At 42.2% G+C, this 21,198-nt stretch overlaps 1 protein-coding gene across 1 annotated transcript in view; it reads right to left on the bottom strand.

Annotated features, from left to right (window-relative positions):
- The window catches only part of FAM171B (family with sequence similarity 171 member B), a 32,296-nt gene extending 13,284 nt beyond the window's left edge, over positions 1-19,012 (bottom strand). The window contains exons 1-2 of the mRNA XM_032190645.1: positions 18,790-19,012; positions 85-318 (exon numbers count right to left, since the gene is read on the bottom strand). Of these exons, the coding sequence (XP_032046536.1) occupies positions 85-318; positions 18,790-18,928 (373 nt within the window). The 5' untranslated portion in view covers positions 18,929-19,012. The remainder of the gene's footprint in view (positions 1-84; positions 319-18,789) is intronic.
- Between the last annotated feature and the right edge of the window lie 2,186 nt (positions 19,013-21,198).

Raw genomic sequence — 21,198 nt, forward strand, 5'->3', positions numbered from 1 at the left:
ACTAAGCACACAGACTGCTAAGAGAAAGAAATTTAATTACCAATAGATACAGTTTAATAATAGGACTATAAGAGGCTTACGTACTTGGCATCCTCCCAGTCTTCCAAGGCAAAGGTGTTAACATGTAGCCATCCTTGTATGATACGATAGTTAAGCTTAATCCTAATTTGTAGGGAACTTTTATTAATACTGCTCCGTTGTTTCCAGTAAGAGTAGAATTTGTCTTTGTGTAGTTAACAAACACTTCCACAACTGCTTGTCCCAGGTACTGGTGACTGATGATGTCATTTACTTGAACCTTTAGCATAAACACAGATCCTAGTAAAAAAAGGAAAAAGGAAGGTCATGACATATGGTAACTAAGTTCTCATTCCATTACTTATTGCAAATCACCGAAATTACTGGTTTTCAAACTTTGTCACGATCTGGTAATAAAACCTAACAAAACCGGGAAACACTAAAGACCTAGCTGATGCATTCTAATGCTGCAAATGTTAGACTGTTGGTTGCTTTATGCTTGAATAATTAAGTTAAGCTTTTCTTTGCGGAAGTGTGGTGAAAATAGTTTGGAGCCACCAAATGCCATGGACATCCCACAGGCTTGCCTGCAAGGTGTCCTGGCAATAAACAGCTCTTGCCAATTCTCAGGGGTCACGTGAGTGCTTCTTTTTGGGGGGAATGGGCTAAAGTTGCACCAGGGGAGGTTTAGGTGGGATGTTAGGAAGAACTTCTTTACTGAGAGGGTTGTGAGGCATTGGAACAGGCTGCCCAGGGAAGTGGTGGAGTCACCATCCCTGGAAGTCTTTAAAAGACGTTTAGATGTAGAGCTTAGGGATATGGTTTAGTGGAGGACTCGTTAGTGTTAGGGCAGAGGTTGGACGGGGTGATCTTGGAGGTCTCTTCCAACCTAGGTGATTCTGTGAAAACTTAGTTTTTTAAACAAATCCTTGAGTTCATGCCTTAGCTGTTCATGCAACATATGGTCAATCTGTCTCACTGTAGGATAAATTCTGGCCAAAGGGAGTTGTACTCATATGACCTTACCACAGAGAAGGAAGCAAAATACCTCAAGATAGGGCATAAAGATGCTAGAGCATACTCAAGTTAGGAAATACATTACTTGACCATTTAATAACAATAAAATAAGTAAAACCTCCCTAAATCAAGAAGTAATTCTTCCCATTCTGATTTAAAATTTTAAAAATGTAGATGTGACAATATGAGATTGAACATGCCTTCAACACGCCCTGTGATCTCACTCTGACACTACAGCTGGGCTTGTTACCTAAGTGTAAACCGCAGCTCGGGTCTCACCTTTAGGGATGTACTTTTTTGAAAAGGGATGTACTAATTTGAAAAAAAAAAAAACCAAAACCCACAGAACCTGAAATTTACAGACTGTGGAATAACATATTTCTTTTTACACATGTAAAATGATCATACAATAACCAAATGCATTCATACACTACAACCGTGTTTTAATCCATCTCCCACTGGATTTACCCTTCTCGTCTTGCTTTTGCCTTTCTGTACTGCAGCTCCTAGACAGCACTTCCCTCTTGCTAATTAGTTGGTCTGACATTCCTTTAGGGTACTTGGTGTCTTACAGAGATGATAATTACAGCAAGAGATGCTGAAAATATTAGTCCACTTGGATGATGTTCTTTAGATACACTGAACTACAGTCAATTTCTCTCCCACCTAGATAGGAACTAAACCATTAGGGAAGCTTTTCCCACCAAGCAGGTGCATTAAAGCAAACCAAACTAAGAAACAATTCTACTGTAGTTCCAGGATGAAATAAAGTTCTTAGCATAAATCAAAGTATTTACAGACCCCTATTAAAATAGGCTATGCCACAAAATATCATCAATTTCCCAATATTTTGATTACGGGCTTCCTACTGTTCAGTACCACTGCGCTGCTACTACACAAATAGTTTCATGAGCATTAATTATGAATATGCATTTCTATTTAGGTCAAATGCCAAGCTATGTTTGCTTGAAATTTCTCTGCCTAAAAACACAGTTCAGTTTCACTACGTTGCCTTCCCTGTCACCAGGATTGACACCACGTCAAAAATTACTACCACTGACTTTGATTTACATCAGAAGACCTTGAAAAGCTGGCTGTACTCTATCAAAACAGGATGCATGTACAGAAGACATCCAAGTGAGGCCTCTTTGAAATGAGTATTTGCTTGTATCTATTGCATGCATGGAGCATGCCAGATATTCAAACAAAGATGACCTGCACGCAGAAGCTACCTTGGCCTCAGTTTATTACTATTTATCACATGTAGCAAAACTCAAACAGCTTGGCCAGCCTGATCCTCTGTAACATGATAAACTACATCTTCCTGTGCAAGTTAATAGCTGCTTGCAAAGAAAAAAAAACAAATGTATTCAGGCATATTTGACAGAATTAAACAAAAATTATAATTTTTCTAAATCTTTTTTAGTTTTTTTTTCTCATGCAGTGTTTCAGAAAGAAAATTGTTCTTAATCTGTTGTTGATAATTGATTTTTAAATCATCTAATTATTAGAAACATCATCATGTAAGCAAATGATGATTACTCAACAGATTTTTCAAGCCAAAGGCTATTTACAGATATACTAGCAAGATTTCAAGGGTCTCTGAGGCTTAGAAGACAGTTCATTTGCCCTTGTTAATGACTGCTGAAAAGGCCACTAAGTAGGGAAAACAGGCTGTGTACAATGTCCTCATCTTGCTGCCAGGAGCCTTTTGCTACATGGTGCTTAAAAAGAAAAATCAGTAGCATATAATTCATCCTCATACCAGTAGGAATGGATTTTGTTTGCCTGGAATAAACTGGTATTTTTAACAGCTGGATTCAAGTCAGGAAATAAAGATCCTAGAATTAACAGCTGAACTAAGCCACAAAACAGAAAGCCTAGAACACACTCAAAATTCTGGCACTGTCTTTTAATCATTTCACTCAATGCTTATTTTTCCATTTTCTGCTAATACCCCCCCCCTAAAAAAAAGAAAAAAAAAAATCAATGAAAATTAAGCTGCGGGGGAATCCCTACATTCTTTCTGCAGCCATTAGCACATGCAAAAATGGTTTCATGAAAGAACATTTCTTTTTCCTCATCTCCTTTGGTGCACTCAAAATGAAAACCTATTTTTCTAGAAGCTTGTGGTTAAAAAAAAAAAAAAAAAAAAAAAAAGGAATGCAGAATCTCTTGGTACCCACAAGTCTTCCTCCTCCCTCAGCCACCTTTCCAGGTTGTTCTGATGGCACCCTCCAGCAGGCCAGCTCTAGCAGCCTAGCACAAAGCCAAGCGCCCCTCTGGTCCCAAGGGCTCAGGCTGCGTGCACTGGTGATGTGACACCGTGACTGAGGTCCACCTTTCCCAACCTGACACCCCTTGACCAACTCCCTTCTCCAGTCAGCTCCCTCAAATGCCTTGCATTTAGCGTGCAAATTTATCAGGCACATTTAATGCCACCGAGTTACTAATGATGCTATTTTAACACTGATGATCTCAGTTCCAAAGAAAATTCTGGTTTGGCATTGGTTCCTCCCCTCCATAAAGATCTTCATGTACACAGCCTTAAGGGTACTTCTGAGTCTCAAATAAATCCTACCACAGTCCCCATTATATATTTTTAATCTGATAGAACATACTGAACCAAGTACTGCAGACCAAAAAAGGAACTGCTGCTTAACTGTTTCACAAAACCAAAGCTCATAAATTAAATAATTTCCAAAACTCCTGCTGTTTTCTGGTCACTACCACTTGCCACACACAAGTGGGTCAGCTGTATCTCTGTATTAAACCGATTTGACAGAACCCCTGCAGTTAGAAAAAAGAGCTCAGCCTGAGCTAATTTGGTTTGTGCTGCCTCCAAGGAATAGAGATTTGTTTCTTGGCAAGAGCACAGGAGGTGCCAGCTTACAAGACATTTAAACGTTTGCTGATAAGTGTTCACACAAACGTAGCTGTTACTTATCTAAAAGGAAACAATGCCTTCTACCCCACTGAACGTGTTTCTGAAATGCCCCAGCCTATAAAGTAACATCTCACTTCCAGCAAACTCCAGGGCCTGGAGTTTGGCTTCCCATCTCTGTCCTAATTCCGAAACCGTATCACAGCACGGAGCCGAGGAGCTGCTTGGAACTGAAAGCTGGGTACAAAATAAAACAGTGCAAAAAAAAATCTGTCTTAATGATATTCCTGATGTACCACGTCGTTAACTCCTTACCTGGTCACTGGATTTATCCGTGGGGCTCAGCCACCCCAGTGCAGCCCCAGCCCTGCTGCCTTGGGCACGGAGTCAGTGCAGACCACAGCCAGAGACGGGACACAGCCGCTCCTCCACCCCTACACATTTTGAGACCCAGACAAATTGCCTTTTCCTATTTACCACCGATTTCCTACAGGGAGAGAGCTTCCTAACCTCACGGGAGGCCACTGCCCTCCTGGAGCAGCTATCCTCCACTGAAGCAATTACCTTACGGGTTGTAGGGAACAGCAATGGCAGGTAAATTATTCATTAGGTCCTTTCTTAGGAGGAGACTTCTCTTCTTTGCCTAGAGAATGTTTAAACTAACACCAACAAGTCCCCAAAAGGCATATGCTTAAATGTGTGTTATGGAAACTACCTACAACCTCATGCTCTCAGCTAACCAGAGACGTAAAGTGTGTGATGTGCAATTTGCTTGGCCTTGACTTCCTCAACAGCCATTTTTTCCCTCTTCTATTTGCATCCCCCCATACTTTTTGGCTTCAGGTAATTAGGGATATGAGAGATGCACTGATCTGTAAAATTGCTATCACATGTCCTAAGAACATCAGCCTTGGCTATCCCTTGCAACACCACTGAAAAGACTCAGTGAAATAATGTCCACAGTCGACATTCACCTCTGGCTTTAGTAAAAAGGTTACATAAAAACATCCTTTCTGCCCCAAAGACAACTGATACTACTTAAAGTCTCCTTAAAAGCACAATAATGACAGTGGCAAACTACAGTGGCACAGCTATAGGATGGAGAGGCCTGTTACAGCCTTCAAGCTCATTACAAACCCACACAGATGTTTCATGTGATCCTTAAGCAAAACAGCTGCACAATTCCTCGAATTGTAAAGCAAGCGCGGGCCGCTCCTTGAGAGAGGCTTTGGCAAAAGCAGCTACTGGCGTTTCACTGCCATGCACCCGTGCTGCTCTACAGCGTTACACTGCAGGGACACACGGACACCGCTTCCAGGCGATGCAGAGACCTCAGTAAAAATAAATTATGAAGAAAAGTGGTGCCCTGAACTAATCAACATCTGCTCTGCTTGAACACGAGCAGCCAATGCCATGCAGGTAGCACCACATAACCTACACTGTGCGGTTCCATACTCCCTGAACAGGAAGATGTATATTGAGAAGAGCATCTTTGGCCAAAAAAAAAAAAAAACAAAACGTATGCAGTGGTGCAGAAAACATGACTGATTTCCAAGGACAAAGCAGCAAAACGGGGGCTGGGAAAGTAGGACACCACAGTATTCACATTGCCCTATTTCTGGTCAACCAATTTCCACAGAAGCCATCAACAAAATCCCAATTATGAAGGAGCCAGGCCAGATCCTGAGGGGAACAGCAGTGCCTTTTACACAAAGAAAGGCATTTACATTCATTTTTACAGCAGATGGTTTAACCCATTCTAGTCAAATCTAGATGCTTTCAGCAAACACCACATATTTAAGAGAGACAGAGAGAAACTAAAAAAAAAAAAATAATAGACTTACTCAAGTGGGGATTTGAAACCCTTAGACTACTTGGGTGAGCTTTTGCTAGTCAAGAAGAAAAATGTGCCGACTAAGGGGTTTTCAAACATTCTTGTTCATGTCCTTTAAATAATGCTTTTATTTCAGATACAGAGAAATTCCCTGACATCTGCAAGACATGCTGTGATAGGCACATGCAGACCCCAGCGCCCAAGACCTTAAGCATCTGCAAAGCAGTAAGAACAAATGGAAGTTATTTACTGCGAGTTCATTCATGTCCACACGTGCATTAGCTCAGTGCACACTACAGCATTTACACGGCACTTCTTCCCACCTTACTAGAACAAGCCAAAAATGCTTCAGAAAACATTTGACTCGCTACCCTGACTTGTCAGGTCCACATGAAGCCCAGGTTGCACCTCCTAAAACTACTAGACAGGTTTGCTTTTAAGAGCTGTACAAGCCGGCAGTGTAGGAGAGCTGTAAATCCAACTGCAATCACAAACACAACACCTAACCCTCGTCAACCATTCACTGTCCCTATTTCTCCCTGCCTTCCATACCACCCTTTTCTCTGAGGACCTTGGCTCAGTCTCCTTCATCCCATCCTGGGATGATCTCTGGGATGAATCCCCATAATATTTTAGTCCGTGAGAGCAATGATGATAAAAAAAAAAAATAATATATATATATATATATATATCGTTACTTCTCTTAAAATGAGTTTTTGCCCATTTCATCAGCTTTAAAAAAAAACTGACAAACATATTGCATAAAGTCAGACGCATTGGATCAGGACTGCTAGGACTTCAAATGGAGACTACAAATCTCGCAAACTGAAAAACTACATTGCATCATCCAGGGCAAATCAGCCCATGACCTACAGCAAACTTCAAGGCACAAATAAATCAGTAGGTCAAAGAATAATTAGTCTAGTTCAAAACTGACCCAAAAACCAGTTTCATGTTACAATAAAGCTGCCAGACAGCATGGAAAAACTGACCAAATATTGAAATAGTGAAAAAAATATTAAATACCTTACAGGTAAGAACAAGACCCACTGCTCTTCTAAAGGGCATTTTACTAACAAAGAATTAAAAGCAACAATCACACCGCTTAAGGAACAGGCTGTTTTCCTCAGTTGTTCCTTCTTCTTTCCAGCAGATGTATTTATAGACTTCGCACCATATCTTCACAGGAGAATTAGCACTGAATTTCATCAATGCTTTTATAAAAAAAAGTAACTCAAAGAATTTGAGTTACTTTTACACCAACAATTTTGTTTCACTTAGGAATTGGATAATTATTTATTTTCCTTTCACACCAACACAGTCCTGTTTTATATTTAGGATGTGCATGTGTATGCATAAACACGAGTTCTGGGCAAACTAAGTGAAAGGAGGCTTAGCTGCTGTTTGGAGGTAGGAGTGTACTTTGTGCGTGTGTTTGGTTTTTTAAAGCAGGAGGGTAAAAAAAATACCATAGCTTTCCAAAGGGAAATGTTGTCCTCAAATACCAGTTCAAATTCATGCCTCATTAGTACTTCGCCACTCATTTCCTAAGAGCCTAACAGTCATTAGGTCAGCGCAAATCAATGCTGATTTCCCTACAGCTTTTGGAATCGGTTCCTCCAAATTCAGAAGTAACTTAAAATAAAATGTAAATTTAATCAGGACTAAATCAGATCAGCTCTCAACGCTGGCAAACTTGAGCTATCATGTTTTGATAGAGAATATACTTGCCTAGTGTGAGCTAATTCCTCAGAGAACTCGGTTTAGAACTTCCTAGTGATTTATCAAAACGGACATTACATAGCATCCCAGACATCTACTTGTGTTGAACATGTACAGGTACAGATTGCAGCACAACTGTGAGTTCATAATTAAAAAAAAAAAAAAAAAAAAAAAAAAAAAAAACACCTTACTTCTAACATGCAAGCTTTTAGTGCTTGTAGTAATTTTATTGGGGTTTTTATATATAGTGCAATGGTTTATATAATAGTCAATGACACATGTAATGTTTCTTACTTGATGAAACCCAGTATTTTATTGATTTAAGCATCCACGAGCAGACACTGCAAAGAAGCTGTCTGCAATTTGTAAACAAAAAAGTAAGGCATAATAGTAAAATCTTAGAAATAATACGCAAATAAATTTTACCATAATACTGCGCAGCTGTGTTTCAGAAGGTTAACTATTTCAAAATCATGGTCTGGACAGCATTAATGTTAGAAATCTGTCCTGTTGTGTATATAAATTAGTGAAGTCACAGAATCATTTTCAAGATCTATTGAATATATGGACTTTTTTAATCATGAGAAAAAGGAAAACCTCACAGCAGCTGAGTAATACTACTTTAACTGGCTAACCTTCCAACCAGCCTCTCAGACCAAACACGTAAGCATAATATTCATGCCATGGTTGTTGACAAGAACCAATTATTGACGAAACCAAGGCCCTGGAAAAACTAGAGAATAAAACAGATCATTACAGGCTGCATCTTTTTTGATTACTACTGCATAATCAATAACCACCTTCCCAGAATGATCATGCTTATGAAAACTAGGCAAGAATGTCATCAGGCTAATCCATAAAGCTGCTAACAACTCACTCATTTCTCCAGTGGGAATATATCCCCAAACACTTTCAAGCACACCCATTAAGATATACATTAAATGGAAGAAAAACGAGCATTTTGCTTGATATATTTTTATGGGCTACATGAGCAAGAGCTTGGAAATTCAGACATAAAAGCAGCCACAAAATTTAAATGTGATTTTTTTCCCCTGTATTCATTAAATGCTGTGCTGTACACAGAAGTCAATAAAAAAGCAGTTGTTTTACATGCGTATCATGCACTGCTGTAAGGTACTCATTTGGTTAGTAGCTGAATTTTATTTCCCCCACCCCCAGCAGATGCCTTCTTCACTCAACTTCCACATAAGAATCCGAATGTTTCACCAGCCAAGACGACACATTTAAACTCACAGGATACGCAGAGCCAGAATTTTCATACGGCATTTGTTCATACGTTTTGCCATATCAGCACATTGCCATAAAGAACAATAATTTCCATACAGCTCCAAAGTGACACGTGCTAATGATGCTGTGACAATTACAGTTACCATAGCAGCTTTGCACTTTGATGTGCTGCTGTGCCGTTGCATCAGCCAGCCACCCAGCCCCGTTCTCCCTGCTGGGGGCTCACCTTCCTGAAGCAACAGAGATGGGCAAGACAAGGAAATGCTGGGGTCTGCAGGGCTCCACTTCGTTAGGATTCCTTTCTTTATTATACACAACTAATTCTGCAATCTTAAATAACTGAATTAAATGATTAATGTTACAGTATCTAAATTAAATAAAGCCTACTTTATTTAAAAGATAAATTTGTGAGTGGAGGAGACTTAAATGAACAAGCAAATGCTGCTAGTAATTCCCCAAACATTCACATCAGCACACCTTTGCACATGTACTTCAGAGGCTGCTCTAAGATTTTTCCTCGCAGTTTACTTGGTTGCTAATAGTGAACCTGTAATGCTGTTCTTTCATCTGTAAAGGCTGCCCATGCCATTCTGCCTTGCACCAGCTGAGGGAGTGAAAAAAAATTGGTATCGAAAATGTACACTTCGTTACACAACATTGGGAAGAAGATACAGAAGGGAAACATCAAAATCTACATAATAACCCACTTCAAATATGCTAACTTGAATACCCAGAGTACATTATACACAGTAAAAAATAAAAATCAGCAAGTGCCTACCATGCAACATGAGAACTCTGTGCATTTCCCACTCATGAAATTTGTAATCAACCCTTTGTTATGTAAGAACAGAAAATTAGTCAGCATCATCTCCTTCATGAAATGACATCATGTCTCATCAAGAATTTCTAAGGGTTTGTCAGTCCTACCTCCTGATCTACGCACTTGGACAGAGGAAGAATATTCCAGCAATCCTGGCACGAAACATCTGATTTTAACCGGATGGGTTAGGGACCAGATCCAACCGGTGAAATTTTCAGCGGCTGTTAGTGAGAATTACCTGGTAAAAAATCTCTGCAAGTTCAAGCATGACATTCATTTGGCAGAAAATGGAAAAAAAAAACTCAGAGGAAAAAAAAAAAAAAAGCAGTGCCCTCTTCAGACACGTCATTTAATGCCCTAAAGGTTTTAACACTAAGAGATATGCCTATACCCATAGTGGAATGACATAATGTACAAGCTAATAATTCAAACATCAAAGCATCTTAGTCATCAGTTACCAAGGAAAACTGCTGATGCATTCAATGACATGATTCAGTAACATACTAGTCACTATTTGTTGCTGAAAAAACTTTGCTTCCCCACTAGCTGCAAAATCTCATAGTACTGCTTGAGGAGAAGATATTTTACCTCTGTTATACAAGATATTTAAGCTCTGTATCTTTTTCTTCAGGAAAACATCCTTGGTAGGAGCCCCGTGTGTAAAGGCATATATGGAGAAAATGTGGAGTTGGCAGATGAACATTTCCTAAGTGGCTCTAGTCCTGCACATGTGGGAAAGGAATTCATTAAGGCACTGGTTAGGAGCTCCGTACTGCAGCAACCAAACAAGAGCAGCCAACAAGCCACTCCTTCGTATACAAGTTTATAATAAGGCTGAGTTTCATAAAGTGAATTATAAAAAACAATGAATATGATACTAACTTTTAGAAAAATGACTGCAGACCCCAGTAAGTCAACGTGAAGATTGCTGATGATCAATTTCATAAAGTGAAATTCCACAGATGTCAAAAAAGATCTCAACACAGAAACAGCTCCCAAGTCAAATCACAAAGCAAAACACCTGAATCCAGTTCAGTTTAGCAGGATCCAGTTTAGCAACAGCTGTTAGAGATGCACATGCAGTTATCTGCCCAAAGCTGCGACACGAACACCAGGAGTCAAACAAGTTCTCCCATCACAGCACGCGGCCAAATTCCAGTAGGGAGTAATCAGAAAAAACCTTGGCACCATGGAAACCTTCCTAAGATGACAGAAAGATTTTTATTGACACAGAGACTAAAAACCGGGGATTAAACATTGTTTTCTCCCCCAAAACACTCAGACTGATCCAGCACCTGTGATATCGTGCCGGCTTTTGAAAGGCTGACAAAGCTCCAGCTGGACCAGGGGAATAAGAATCCACTTCGGTCTTTCTGTTACACGAAATATTGGGGAGGGGGAAAATAGAGACAGAATTGTACAGGGCTAGATTTCCCACACCGTGCTTATAAAAAGGAACTGGACAAGCGAGAAGAGGCAAACAGACACGACCATCTTCTGCCCAATACCGCACAAAAACCGCGTGGCACTTCACAAGGGCTTTGCTGGGTCTCTGTTTCAGTCCACCTAATTACACAATTTTCTGCATGCCAGTAGTTCATAATCCAAAGAAATTCTCTCCTTCAGCCTAGCGAGACTGTAATTTTTCTTCCCTGCTCTCACAAACAAGGGAATAAGCTCCGGTGATATTTATCACAGGGTATTATTTGTGTCATTAGCAGCTCCCATTGTTCCCTACGCATGCTTTACTGCTGTTCAACATTTACCCAGCATAAAACTACTGATTTACCCTGTTCAGTCACTTAACAAAAAGCTTCAGAACAAAAAATATTTTCCAGAACAACATTAAAAAGCTTTTTGTAATTCCATTAATGTCCATAACAGTACGAGGGGGCAAGCATCTCCTTCCTCATGTCAGCAAAGTGACCTATATTTTCAAATACCTTGGCAACATTGACTTTTTTTCCTAGTTTAGCTCACATTAGTGCAAGCAAAACATCACAGGGAAATTATCAACCAGCTTTGCTACCTCATAGAAAAATATCTTAGATGGGAATGCTCTAATTAGCTTCATTTGGGAACCTTGCCCATATCAGTCAATAATAACTAATAATTTATAAATTTGGTGTCTTGCCAGATTTTATAACCAAAGAAGTATTCATCAAGAGGAAGTAAGCCCGTATTGCATGCTAGTAGTCATTTCAACAGAAGAAAAAAAAAAAAAAAAAAAAAAAAAAACAAGCCCCCAGTCAAAAAATCAAGCCAGGAGGTCAGACCACAGAGCTCCCGGTAGCCCTACCCAAACACTTCATGATTTCACATCCTCACAGTTACTTCTAAGGCACAGAAAACACCGAAAGGAAAAACAAAACAAACACAAAAATAAAGTGGGTGACCCACATTTCAGCTCCTACCCTAGCAGGCTCTGCACGTCTGCCTGAGTGCCTCAGGAGCACGGCATCACCTGACAGGTCGGGGCTCAGGGCTGAACACAAATCCTACGCTTCAGGAAATGGGATGAAAACAACACATACATTGTGTGAGCTTACTCTAACTCACCCTCAGTGAACAACTGAAGGCTTTTGCTTTCAGCACCATCGGTGTCTCTGCTTGACGAATGACAAGGTTGATGAGACCTGCAAATAAAATATACTACAACACAAAACCCAAAAGCTACATGCACACTCCAGTGGGAAAACTCAACAGCTGCATGCAGGCTAAGAACCAAACAAACAAAAACAGATGACAGAGAAGCAAAGGATTTGTTGACCACAGGAAAATACTTAAGAGGAGGCAGATGAACTATTAATGACCATCTAGAAACCTAAAAAGCTAAATCCCATTCTTTCCTCCCAACTGGGCTGGGTGATAACGGGTCAGTGCCCCGGTTCGCCTGGCTGTGACCCCACTGTTTTCAGTCAGAGCACTCAGGCGAGCACAGAACCACAGCTCTTACAGCTCTTTTGGGGTGCAGCGGTCACATCAATAGTGTGTTTCATCGAGAGCACGCCAGGGAGGTGTTGAAGCATTTCTAGATTCCTCATCGAGCACACAGCTCAATACCTGCCCCACACTCGTACCCTATAACCACTGCACCAGGTTTGATATCGAATAATCGCCCCCCTCCACAGCTACTAAGCCACTACTTGCAGATTAACCCGCTACAGCTGCCAGGAGCTCAGGTAAAGCCCACATCAAAACCGTCCAAACCTATCAAAAAGGACAAGGAAAAAAAAAATGAGATGGCAGAGGGCCAAGATTTCTTTTTTCCTCCTCCCCCCCAGAGCCACAATTTATTTCCACCGCTTGCCTCTTCCACTGGCAGGATCACAACGCCTTGGGTACCCAACACTACCAAGGGTAGGTGCAGGATGCTGAAATTAGGAGGGTCACAGGGAAAGCCCAGCAGCAAGATCTGACCCTGTAACCCGTCACCTTCTGATGTCTCATTTTCACACTGAAAAGGGTAAAAATTGTGCCTTGAAGTCTGACTGTTTCTGTCTTTTAGTCAGTGGAAGCTCTTCTCAAGCCCACCTGGTAAAGCTCAATCACAGCCTAGAGGGAAGAGAAAGAAGGACACGAAAGCAAGGGGGGAGGAATAGGGATAACAAGGGAACCTGACAGGCTCTGTGTCTGCACTCGGCGTGCCTCGGGGGCTGGAGCAGCGCAGACAGCAAGGAGCCGTGCTCCCGGCCCCGTCAGCCCTAGCAGTCAGCAGGATGGCTCCCAGCAGCCACGTCAGGCAAGAACACGCCTGCATCACCAGGGTCACGCCACCTGCACGTACAACAAATGGCAGAGCAGCCAGCATTTTCTTTACAAGAACACCTCGTGCTTACACTCAAAGGACAGCAGAATTGTTTGGAAACCACCAGGTAAAGCAGCTGCCCCAACTGAGATGGGACGAGGAGGGTTTGTTGGTATCATCTGCAGATACAGCGGCTGGCACAACTCATGGCACATGGCAGTTTGCTGCTTTCAGACCTCACCTTTCCTCTAAAGCAATTACTGCCTGAAAAGCAAAGCACGAAGTGCAATAACTCCTTCCCAGCCCGCTAGATACAGCTTCTCGTAGACGTGTGGAAGGCGCTGTTTAGGAGCAGCCATTACGTGTGCTGAAATACAGCGGGCAAACCAGGATGCGGTAGGAAGAGCTCCATCGGGTGGTTTCATCCTCGGAGTACGTTAACCTCTGCAGGACAATGGAAACTGCTGATCAAGGCATCTGGGTGCTCTTATGGTACAGCAGACTGCCAGGCCTCTGAATTAGGAATTAAACACCAAGTCAAGACTAACACAGAAGACTCATCTGCTCTCTCACAGCATGCCTCGAATCTCCCATTCTTTACAGCACGGTACAGTGAAAATAAAATCATGCAGCTCTCAAGATGACAAAGTAACCCAGTTTTTTTAATATGCCAAACATTAGGCTTATTCTGAATAAGCTTTGCTCTCAGATCTTCGCCTCAGTCTTCAAACACTTCATCCACTCAGCTAGTTCACAGATAAGTCATACCGCGGGTCCCCGGTGACACAGATCGCAGTTGTATTCCAGATCCGTAAACAGCTTTTTTTCAGCCTAACAGCAACTCCATGAATGGTTTTTACACATCAATTGGTCTTTGATGTGTTGTGCGCCAACAGATTATGAGAAGTAATGAAAAACTTGAGCAAAACAAAGAAGTGCAATAACTGCTACCATGCGGTATACAGCTTCCCACCATCACTGGTTGCTCTCGCTTCCTGCCACTTCTGCCAGGTGTAACTGCGGGCCCCATTTCTGGGGAATGTAAATCACATTCCTGCCCTTGTTTCTCTTGACTCTCTATAACAAAAGCAACAATCAATCCAAGTTCCTTGAAGTTGGGTTTTCTGAGCTACAGAACACAATGCCATGTAACACACTGCAGGTTTTGTTAGCAGCTTGCAACAGAGGAGAGCTGCCTACCTGTTTGGAGCCCCTCAGTACCTTTCTGCTTATATGGCCTCACTTCCTTAAAGTTACAAAACGACTTATTTTTTCCATTTGTGCTTGACCATGGAAAACCCCAAACTCCTATTTTTCTTATTTTAGTCACTGAGTGAACTAAGCCGTGGAATACATGGACAGAAAAGTGAAATTATCTCTTTTCATGACTCCCTTCTGTCTCAAACGGCAGATGCTTAATCACCTCCCAGTGACCTAACGCCCTTCCTTGTATTTTGTTGCACTGCTAAGCTTTAGAGCAGCACAGAAAGCTAAGTCAATTAAGACCATCAGCTCTAATAAATCAGGACAAGTCTTAAGATTCTTTCTCTGCTTTCTCACCTAGCTGAGAAACCATGATTACAGAGCTCCGAAGCTGAGCAAACTGAAGAGCAAATAAAAAGGCGCTTTCCAAGCCTACTTCAAGGAGGAGCAGTTAGTTGTTGACATTTTACTTGTTGCTTACACAAAACCTTTTTGTTGGGGTGCACACGTAATAATTCTGTATTTCCATTTGATGGTGAATTAATCTCCACCAGACCAAAATTTGGCTTAAGTCTCATGAAGGTTCTTTATATAAGCAATACACGTTGATTCCCTGCAAAAGTTTATATTTGATTTATAAGAACTAGTAACGAAACTTACATTTTCAGGATCGTAAACCATCTCCTCCAAGTCCAAATAGAAGACAATTACTGTAAGTTAACCCATATGATTTGACAAGTTAAAAATAGATCTCACTGACACCAATTACGTTCAAATTACCTATCGGATAAGAAAACCACATTGCTGGTTGTATAAGACAACTAAACCCAGTGCTGATCAGAACCGCCTATTTCAGCAGCCTGGACTTTTTGAACAGAAACAGCATCTTATGCAATCAGTCATTAAAGCTGCCCGATTTCCTTCTGTCTAAGAAGGCTACACAAACTCCCATACAACCCTTATCACCTCACCTATTTTATTCGGGTCTCTTTTAGACTGCAGCAGAAACTCTAAAACAGAACTGGGGTTATTCCTGCCTTACAAGTGACTTCAGTGGCAGGACACCCTAGCGTTGTTCCACCAAGCAACAAACCCTTCACACAGCACTACATCATTTAAAGACAACAAACAAACAAACCAAACAGCTGACTGTCACTGATTCAAACCCAGCCTGACAGAACAAGCTATCAAAACCAAATGCTGCTCTGAATACCTAAATACCAGCTACACGTCAACATTTGTCATCAGGAAGAATATTTCGCAGCTAGAAACACTGACAACAAAAGATTACAAAAGCACTAAGACACACGCAAGGCTGTGTCAGAAATATTTCTGCTTCAGTATCTCAAATAAAAGGAGGCACAAGAAAGATCTGTCCTCTTTGAATGATCAGAAAGAATAAGACAACATACAAAAGAGCTCAGAAAAACCTGGACTAGAATTCTCTTGCCTAGAACACTGCCTCAAATTCGATAGCAACTCATTATCAGGTGCAGATAATATAGAGAAATGGGCACAGAATCAAGTTGCACAGACAGCATCCAGACATGGTATTCATCTTCGACAGGTACAGCAGCAACCTCTTATTTTCTTCAGGTATCAATCAAAGTAGATTGGCAAAGATCTGTAACAAATACGATGGCAAGTCTTTTCCTATTTGTGCTGGCACCTCAAAAGTTATGGCAAGCACCCACGGTGCAGATCGTGCAGTTGCCATATCATTAAGTTTCTGTCATATACTTACTATGAAACTTACTTCCAATCTAATTTCAGGTCTCAACATGGAAACAAATGTCCGTCACTAAGACGATGGATGGCATCCTACGTGCAGCCTATGCACAGTGCGATAGCATCTACTCACACAGTGGCTGCTTTTCCAGAGCATTGTTCATTCAGCACACAGCAGACCAGCTATGGAACAGATGCAGTGAGCTATCACTCATGCAATTAGTGGTCTCTCCTCTGTTTATTGCACAGCATCTGCACTATGAAGAGAAGAACAATGCACCACGTCCACAGTATCCTGTGCATCCCAAACATTAACAAATACAACTCCACACTCCTGCAAAGGATGCATGTTGATAAGCATAAGCAAAAAGGAGAAAGGAAAAAAATAAACAAAAGGATCTGCCTGGATGAAAGCCAGCAGTATAATTTAGTGGCTCCTGGAGACCTCAAAGCTGAGTATTTGAAGCTCCCGCTGACTTCGCTTTGATCACTTCTGCACACCAGAGTCCAGATTTCTAAACTGCCACACAGAAAACAGAAAAATTCAGAAGGAATAATGAGGAACTAAGACAGGTTCTCCACTTTGGCAATCAGCACCTTATCCACAGAGACCTGGCTTTCTCTTCCAGAGTATTTTTTTTCTGAAATTCATAAAAATAGCTACATTCATAAAATAACATGGGTCACCTCCTTGAACTGAGTCCCGCTAGGGCATGTTTTTGCTGCCTCGTCTTTACTATTTTCTTATTTCTCCTGGCAGTGGTAGGCTTGCTGTTGCTTTTAAGACCAAAGAAGGCCAAGATAAACAAAAAAAAGCTATTAAATGATGTGCAACTACCTTTTCCCTGCTACATTTTCATGTTAGTAGTACAGCCTGCACCCCAAAACAGTTGTACACAGCTGCACAGACTCGAGCTTCTCTTCTTAAATGTTACAGTCATTACACTGGCAGAAGCCTGTTAAGCCAGAAGGGAATTGATCTGTAAAACTGCATAATTAGCTTCGACAGAACATGGACATCGATACATGAATGTCAGATGAGAAAAGGTTGCGAACTCCAATCTCAGCTGTGCATCTTCCCTCTATTAGGAGGTTGAGGTTCCTTCCCCCTTCTACACTGGGGTCACCAACAGCATAAATCCAAATTCAGTCAGCTTCCTCCTCCTCTCCAGGAGCTGCTGCCTGCCTGGAAATTCCCAGCACAGGGCCTGCAGCTGCGGCAGGAGCGGCCTCTTCAGAGCATTCCCCTCAGGGACTGCTCTGCTGCCAGTCTTCTGCTGGAAATGCAACAGCCATTTATCCTGCCTGCCCCTCGGCAGTAAGCCATCAAAAGATCATTTCATGAAAAAAAAACATCATAAATATCTGATAAATACATACCTGGAGTCAGGTCCTTACTTTTTAAGATTTCAAAAGCACCGAGACAACAACAATTACCAATGGCACTTGACTGAAAAGAAATACCACGTGAAATACAGTGGTGTTTAGCAGTTTCTCTGGAATAATGAGTTTCATGATGGTGATTAGTAGGTCTTTTCTGAAGATTAATCAACGTAGGCTTCTTTCAATTTCATATTGAAATTATCAAGATCATTCAGAGAGCCAGCCCACAACCGAAAAACAGCTCCAACCATGTTTAAACCCAACAAACAAATGCTGAGGCTTGGCACAAATGACCATTTTTAACATCCATAAACTAGGACCGATCACGAAAGCCGCGTGCTACACAGCAGCTTCAGGACTTGCATACAACAAAACCCGTGAAGGATGATAGGAAAATAAGGCAAAGCAACAGGGGCTGGGCACATGGAGCTGCAACAGCAAGCACCAACCGTGCATCCACGGGCGGCCGCGTCGCCTTTGGTACCAACAAGGATTTGGGCAACACTGAACGTGACAAGGTGGCAGAGCTCCTTGAGGCAAAATCAATAGCAAGAAAGACTAAAGAGGATCAATGAATGATAAAAGCTGTCATCTTTTTTGGCCTTTTTTATCTATTTATGAGCAAAGGTTGTGTTCACTGCACAGGTTCGAAGTGCTGACAATGCTGTTACCGGGGGCTGCTGGTGGTTGCTGGTGTGCTCCTCCGAAAACAGGGCAAGAACCAGGAGGAGGAAAAAATCATCAGTTCAACAGGGAAAACTAGAACCAAGCTGCCCATCACATCGCCTTCTTTCAAGTCGTATGGTTAAGACTTTTTGAAAAAAACACAAGAAAGAAACCAAAAAAATCAATCCAAGGCATTTTTAAGAGGGTCTTGGGGAAATGTAAGCATGTTTATATTCAACCAGATCCAGCTGCATGCTTTACGTGTTTAAGAACGCGTAAGTAAAGATGGCAATTTACCTCTTTAAAAACTGATTAATTCTTAAATAATGATTTCAGCACAATTCCTGCCCTCACCCCTCGCGCCGCCGGCGCTCCCCCCAAGATGGAGCCCGCTCCCCGCTCCCCGCCGCAGGTGAGGCCCCGGCTCCCCCCGGCACCCCTTTTACCGACCCCCCCCACACCGTGGCCGCCTCCTCCGCCGAGGCTGCCCCGAATTTGGGAATTTGGGGGCTCGTTACCTGCGGCCGCCGCGGCGGGGGCGCTCCCCGGCAGCGCCGCCCGCTGCTGCAGCTGAGGGCGGGTGGCGGCGGCCAGCAGCAGCAGCAGCAGCAGGGAGAAGGAGGAGGAGGAGGAGAGGTGCCCGCGGGCCCGCGGCATGGCGGCCGGCCCGGGGGCAGCGGAGGCACATCGCGGGGCGAGGCCGAGCCGGCGGCGGAGGCTCCGGCAGCCGGGGCTGAGGCGCCCGCCCCCGCCTCTGCCTCTCTGCGTGCCGGGGAGGGGCTGCTGCGACAGCCTGGGCTGGGCTGGGCTGGGATGGGCTGGGCTGGGGGCGGCCCTCACGGGGAAGCGGAGGGCTGTGGGGTCCTTCAAACCCTCAATGTGTGATTGCCAGGCTCAGCAGGCGGCCATCTGCATGGGGGTGCTGTGAGGAGCGGCTGAGGGAGCTGGGGGTGCTTGGGCTGCAGACCTCAGTGCTCTCTAGAGCATCGTGATGGGAAGGGGTGGGGAGCTGGGGTCAGCCTCTTCTCACAGGTAACTGGTGATAGGACCGGAGGGAATGGCCTCAAGTTGCGCCAGGGGAGGTTTAGGTTGGAATTTAGGAGACATTTCCTCTCAGAAAGAGCAGTCAGGCACTGGGACGGGTTGCCCAGGGAGGTGGTGGAGTCACCATCCTGGGGGTGTGCAAGGAGAGGTTGGACGTGGCGCTTGGGGACATGGTCTCGTGGGTGACATTGGTGGTAGGGTGATGGTTGGACCAGGTGAGCTTGGAGGGCTTTTCCAACCTTAATAAGTCTTTGAAATACATCAGGACCACCTAACACTGAATTTCATGCCTGAGGTGTTGAGCAGCCCATGTAATCATGTAATAATGTTGGACAGGACCAAGTCTCCTTCAGCATAAGGGCTTTCAAACCGGCTGATGTTTTCAATGTACTGCTTCAACAGTGAATGTAAAGCCCTTTGAAATGTATAAATCTGCTTTGAGATTAACTTCCCTTTTAATAAAATAAAAATTAGCCAAATAAAATCAATAAAATCTTATTTTTACATAACACCTTAGGCTAAACTGTTGTTTTCAGATCTCAGAAGATTTTTATGCAATGGAAAAAGGAGCGGAACACAATTACAAACTGTTAAAGAGCAAAATTCTTCGTATATTCAAAGGAGTAGCTGTCAGGTTACAGTGCATATTTAACATGGATTTCATAGCAAAACTAAAAAAAATGTATTTTCCTTATCATTTAATGCCATTCTGTACAAGTAGTTAATTCATTAGGATAACAATGATGTCACATAAATTTGGGATTGTCACTGAAAATACAATTTTGTCGCAGTTGCTGACAGTTTGTTGGAACCTTTGGGGACCGCTGAAAAATGACTGACTTCACCCACTCATGTTTGTTAGGGACAACAGCTGCCGTGGGAATTGTGCTGCACTGGGAGACGTACACCTGCCTCAGCTTTAGGTAGGTACTCTTTGCTACTTTTCTTTAGAATAGCTGAATAAGTTGGTCTCCCTTTTCTTCTTCAACACCAAAAAATGCATCCCACAGAAACTTGAATTCTTTTGAACGAATCTTGATTTCGAGTAAACAAGAGGGCACTAAAAGCAGACAAATAAAGCCATCATTTGTCAGATTTGTAACTTTCCTCTTACGACTCACAAGGAGAGATTCTCTCTTGCATTTAGAAAACATTTTTTCAGTGCCTGTTTGCCTAGGCAATATCCTTTCAAACAGCTTCCCATTTCAACCTTTTATCAGAGCTTTGCAAAGAAAAAGGAACTGCTTCTGCACAGCTTCTGTTCAGATCAGTTTGGAATCCCCATTATCTTGGGTGTTCAGAAGGAGAAAAGGGATGCAAAGCAAGCAAAATACTTTAAGCAATTTACTTCCCTGGTTAATAAATGTCTCTGAATGGGCATGTGGTATTGGGCAAGTGTAGATCATGTACATGTTCATTTCTAAATGTTTGTTGATATGAGGGGCTTTTAAAAAATATATTAATCAAGTTTATTTGGGGAGGAATGGTTTAGCACATTTGCAGCTACAACACTGTAAGCGAATGATGATGTGAATATGCACAATTACTCGTTTTTAAAATTATGAACTAAATCTGTTAAATATGTGTTCAAACATGTTATTGAAAATGGGTCACAAAAGTAAAATATGGAAATTAGGCATTTGCCCTGAAGTTAGGTAAATTACTGAGAAGGGACTGTGTATCTTAAAGAGTACAAACAATTAAAACCCATTTCAGGAAGAGGAAAAAAAAAACAAAAAAAAAAAACACTGTAATCAGGGTTATGTTTTCTTAACCAAATTTTCTTTGAAAAGAGATGAAAACTGATGATGAATAATTTACTTCACCTACCTGAGTATTGATTTGAGGTATACGTCCAGCAGTAACTCCTGTCTTTAGAGGTA

This window comes from Aythya fuligula, chromosome 6 (assembly GCF_009819795.1).
Source record: "Aythya fuligula isolate bAytFul2 chromosome 6, bAytFul2.pri, whole genome shotgun sequence".
Lineage (NCBI taxonomy): Eukaryota > Metazoa > Chordata > Aves > Anseriformes > Anatidae > Aythya > Aythya fuligula.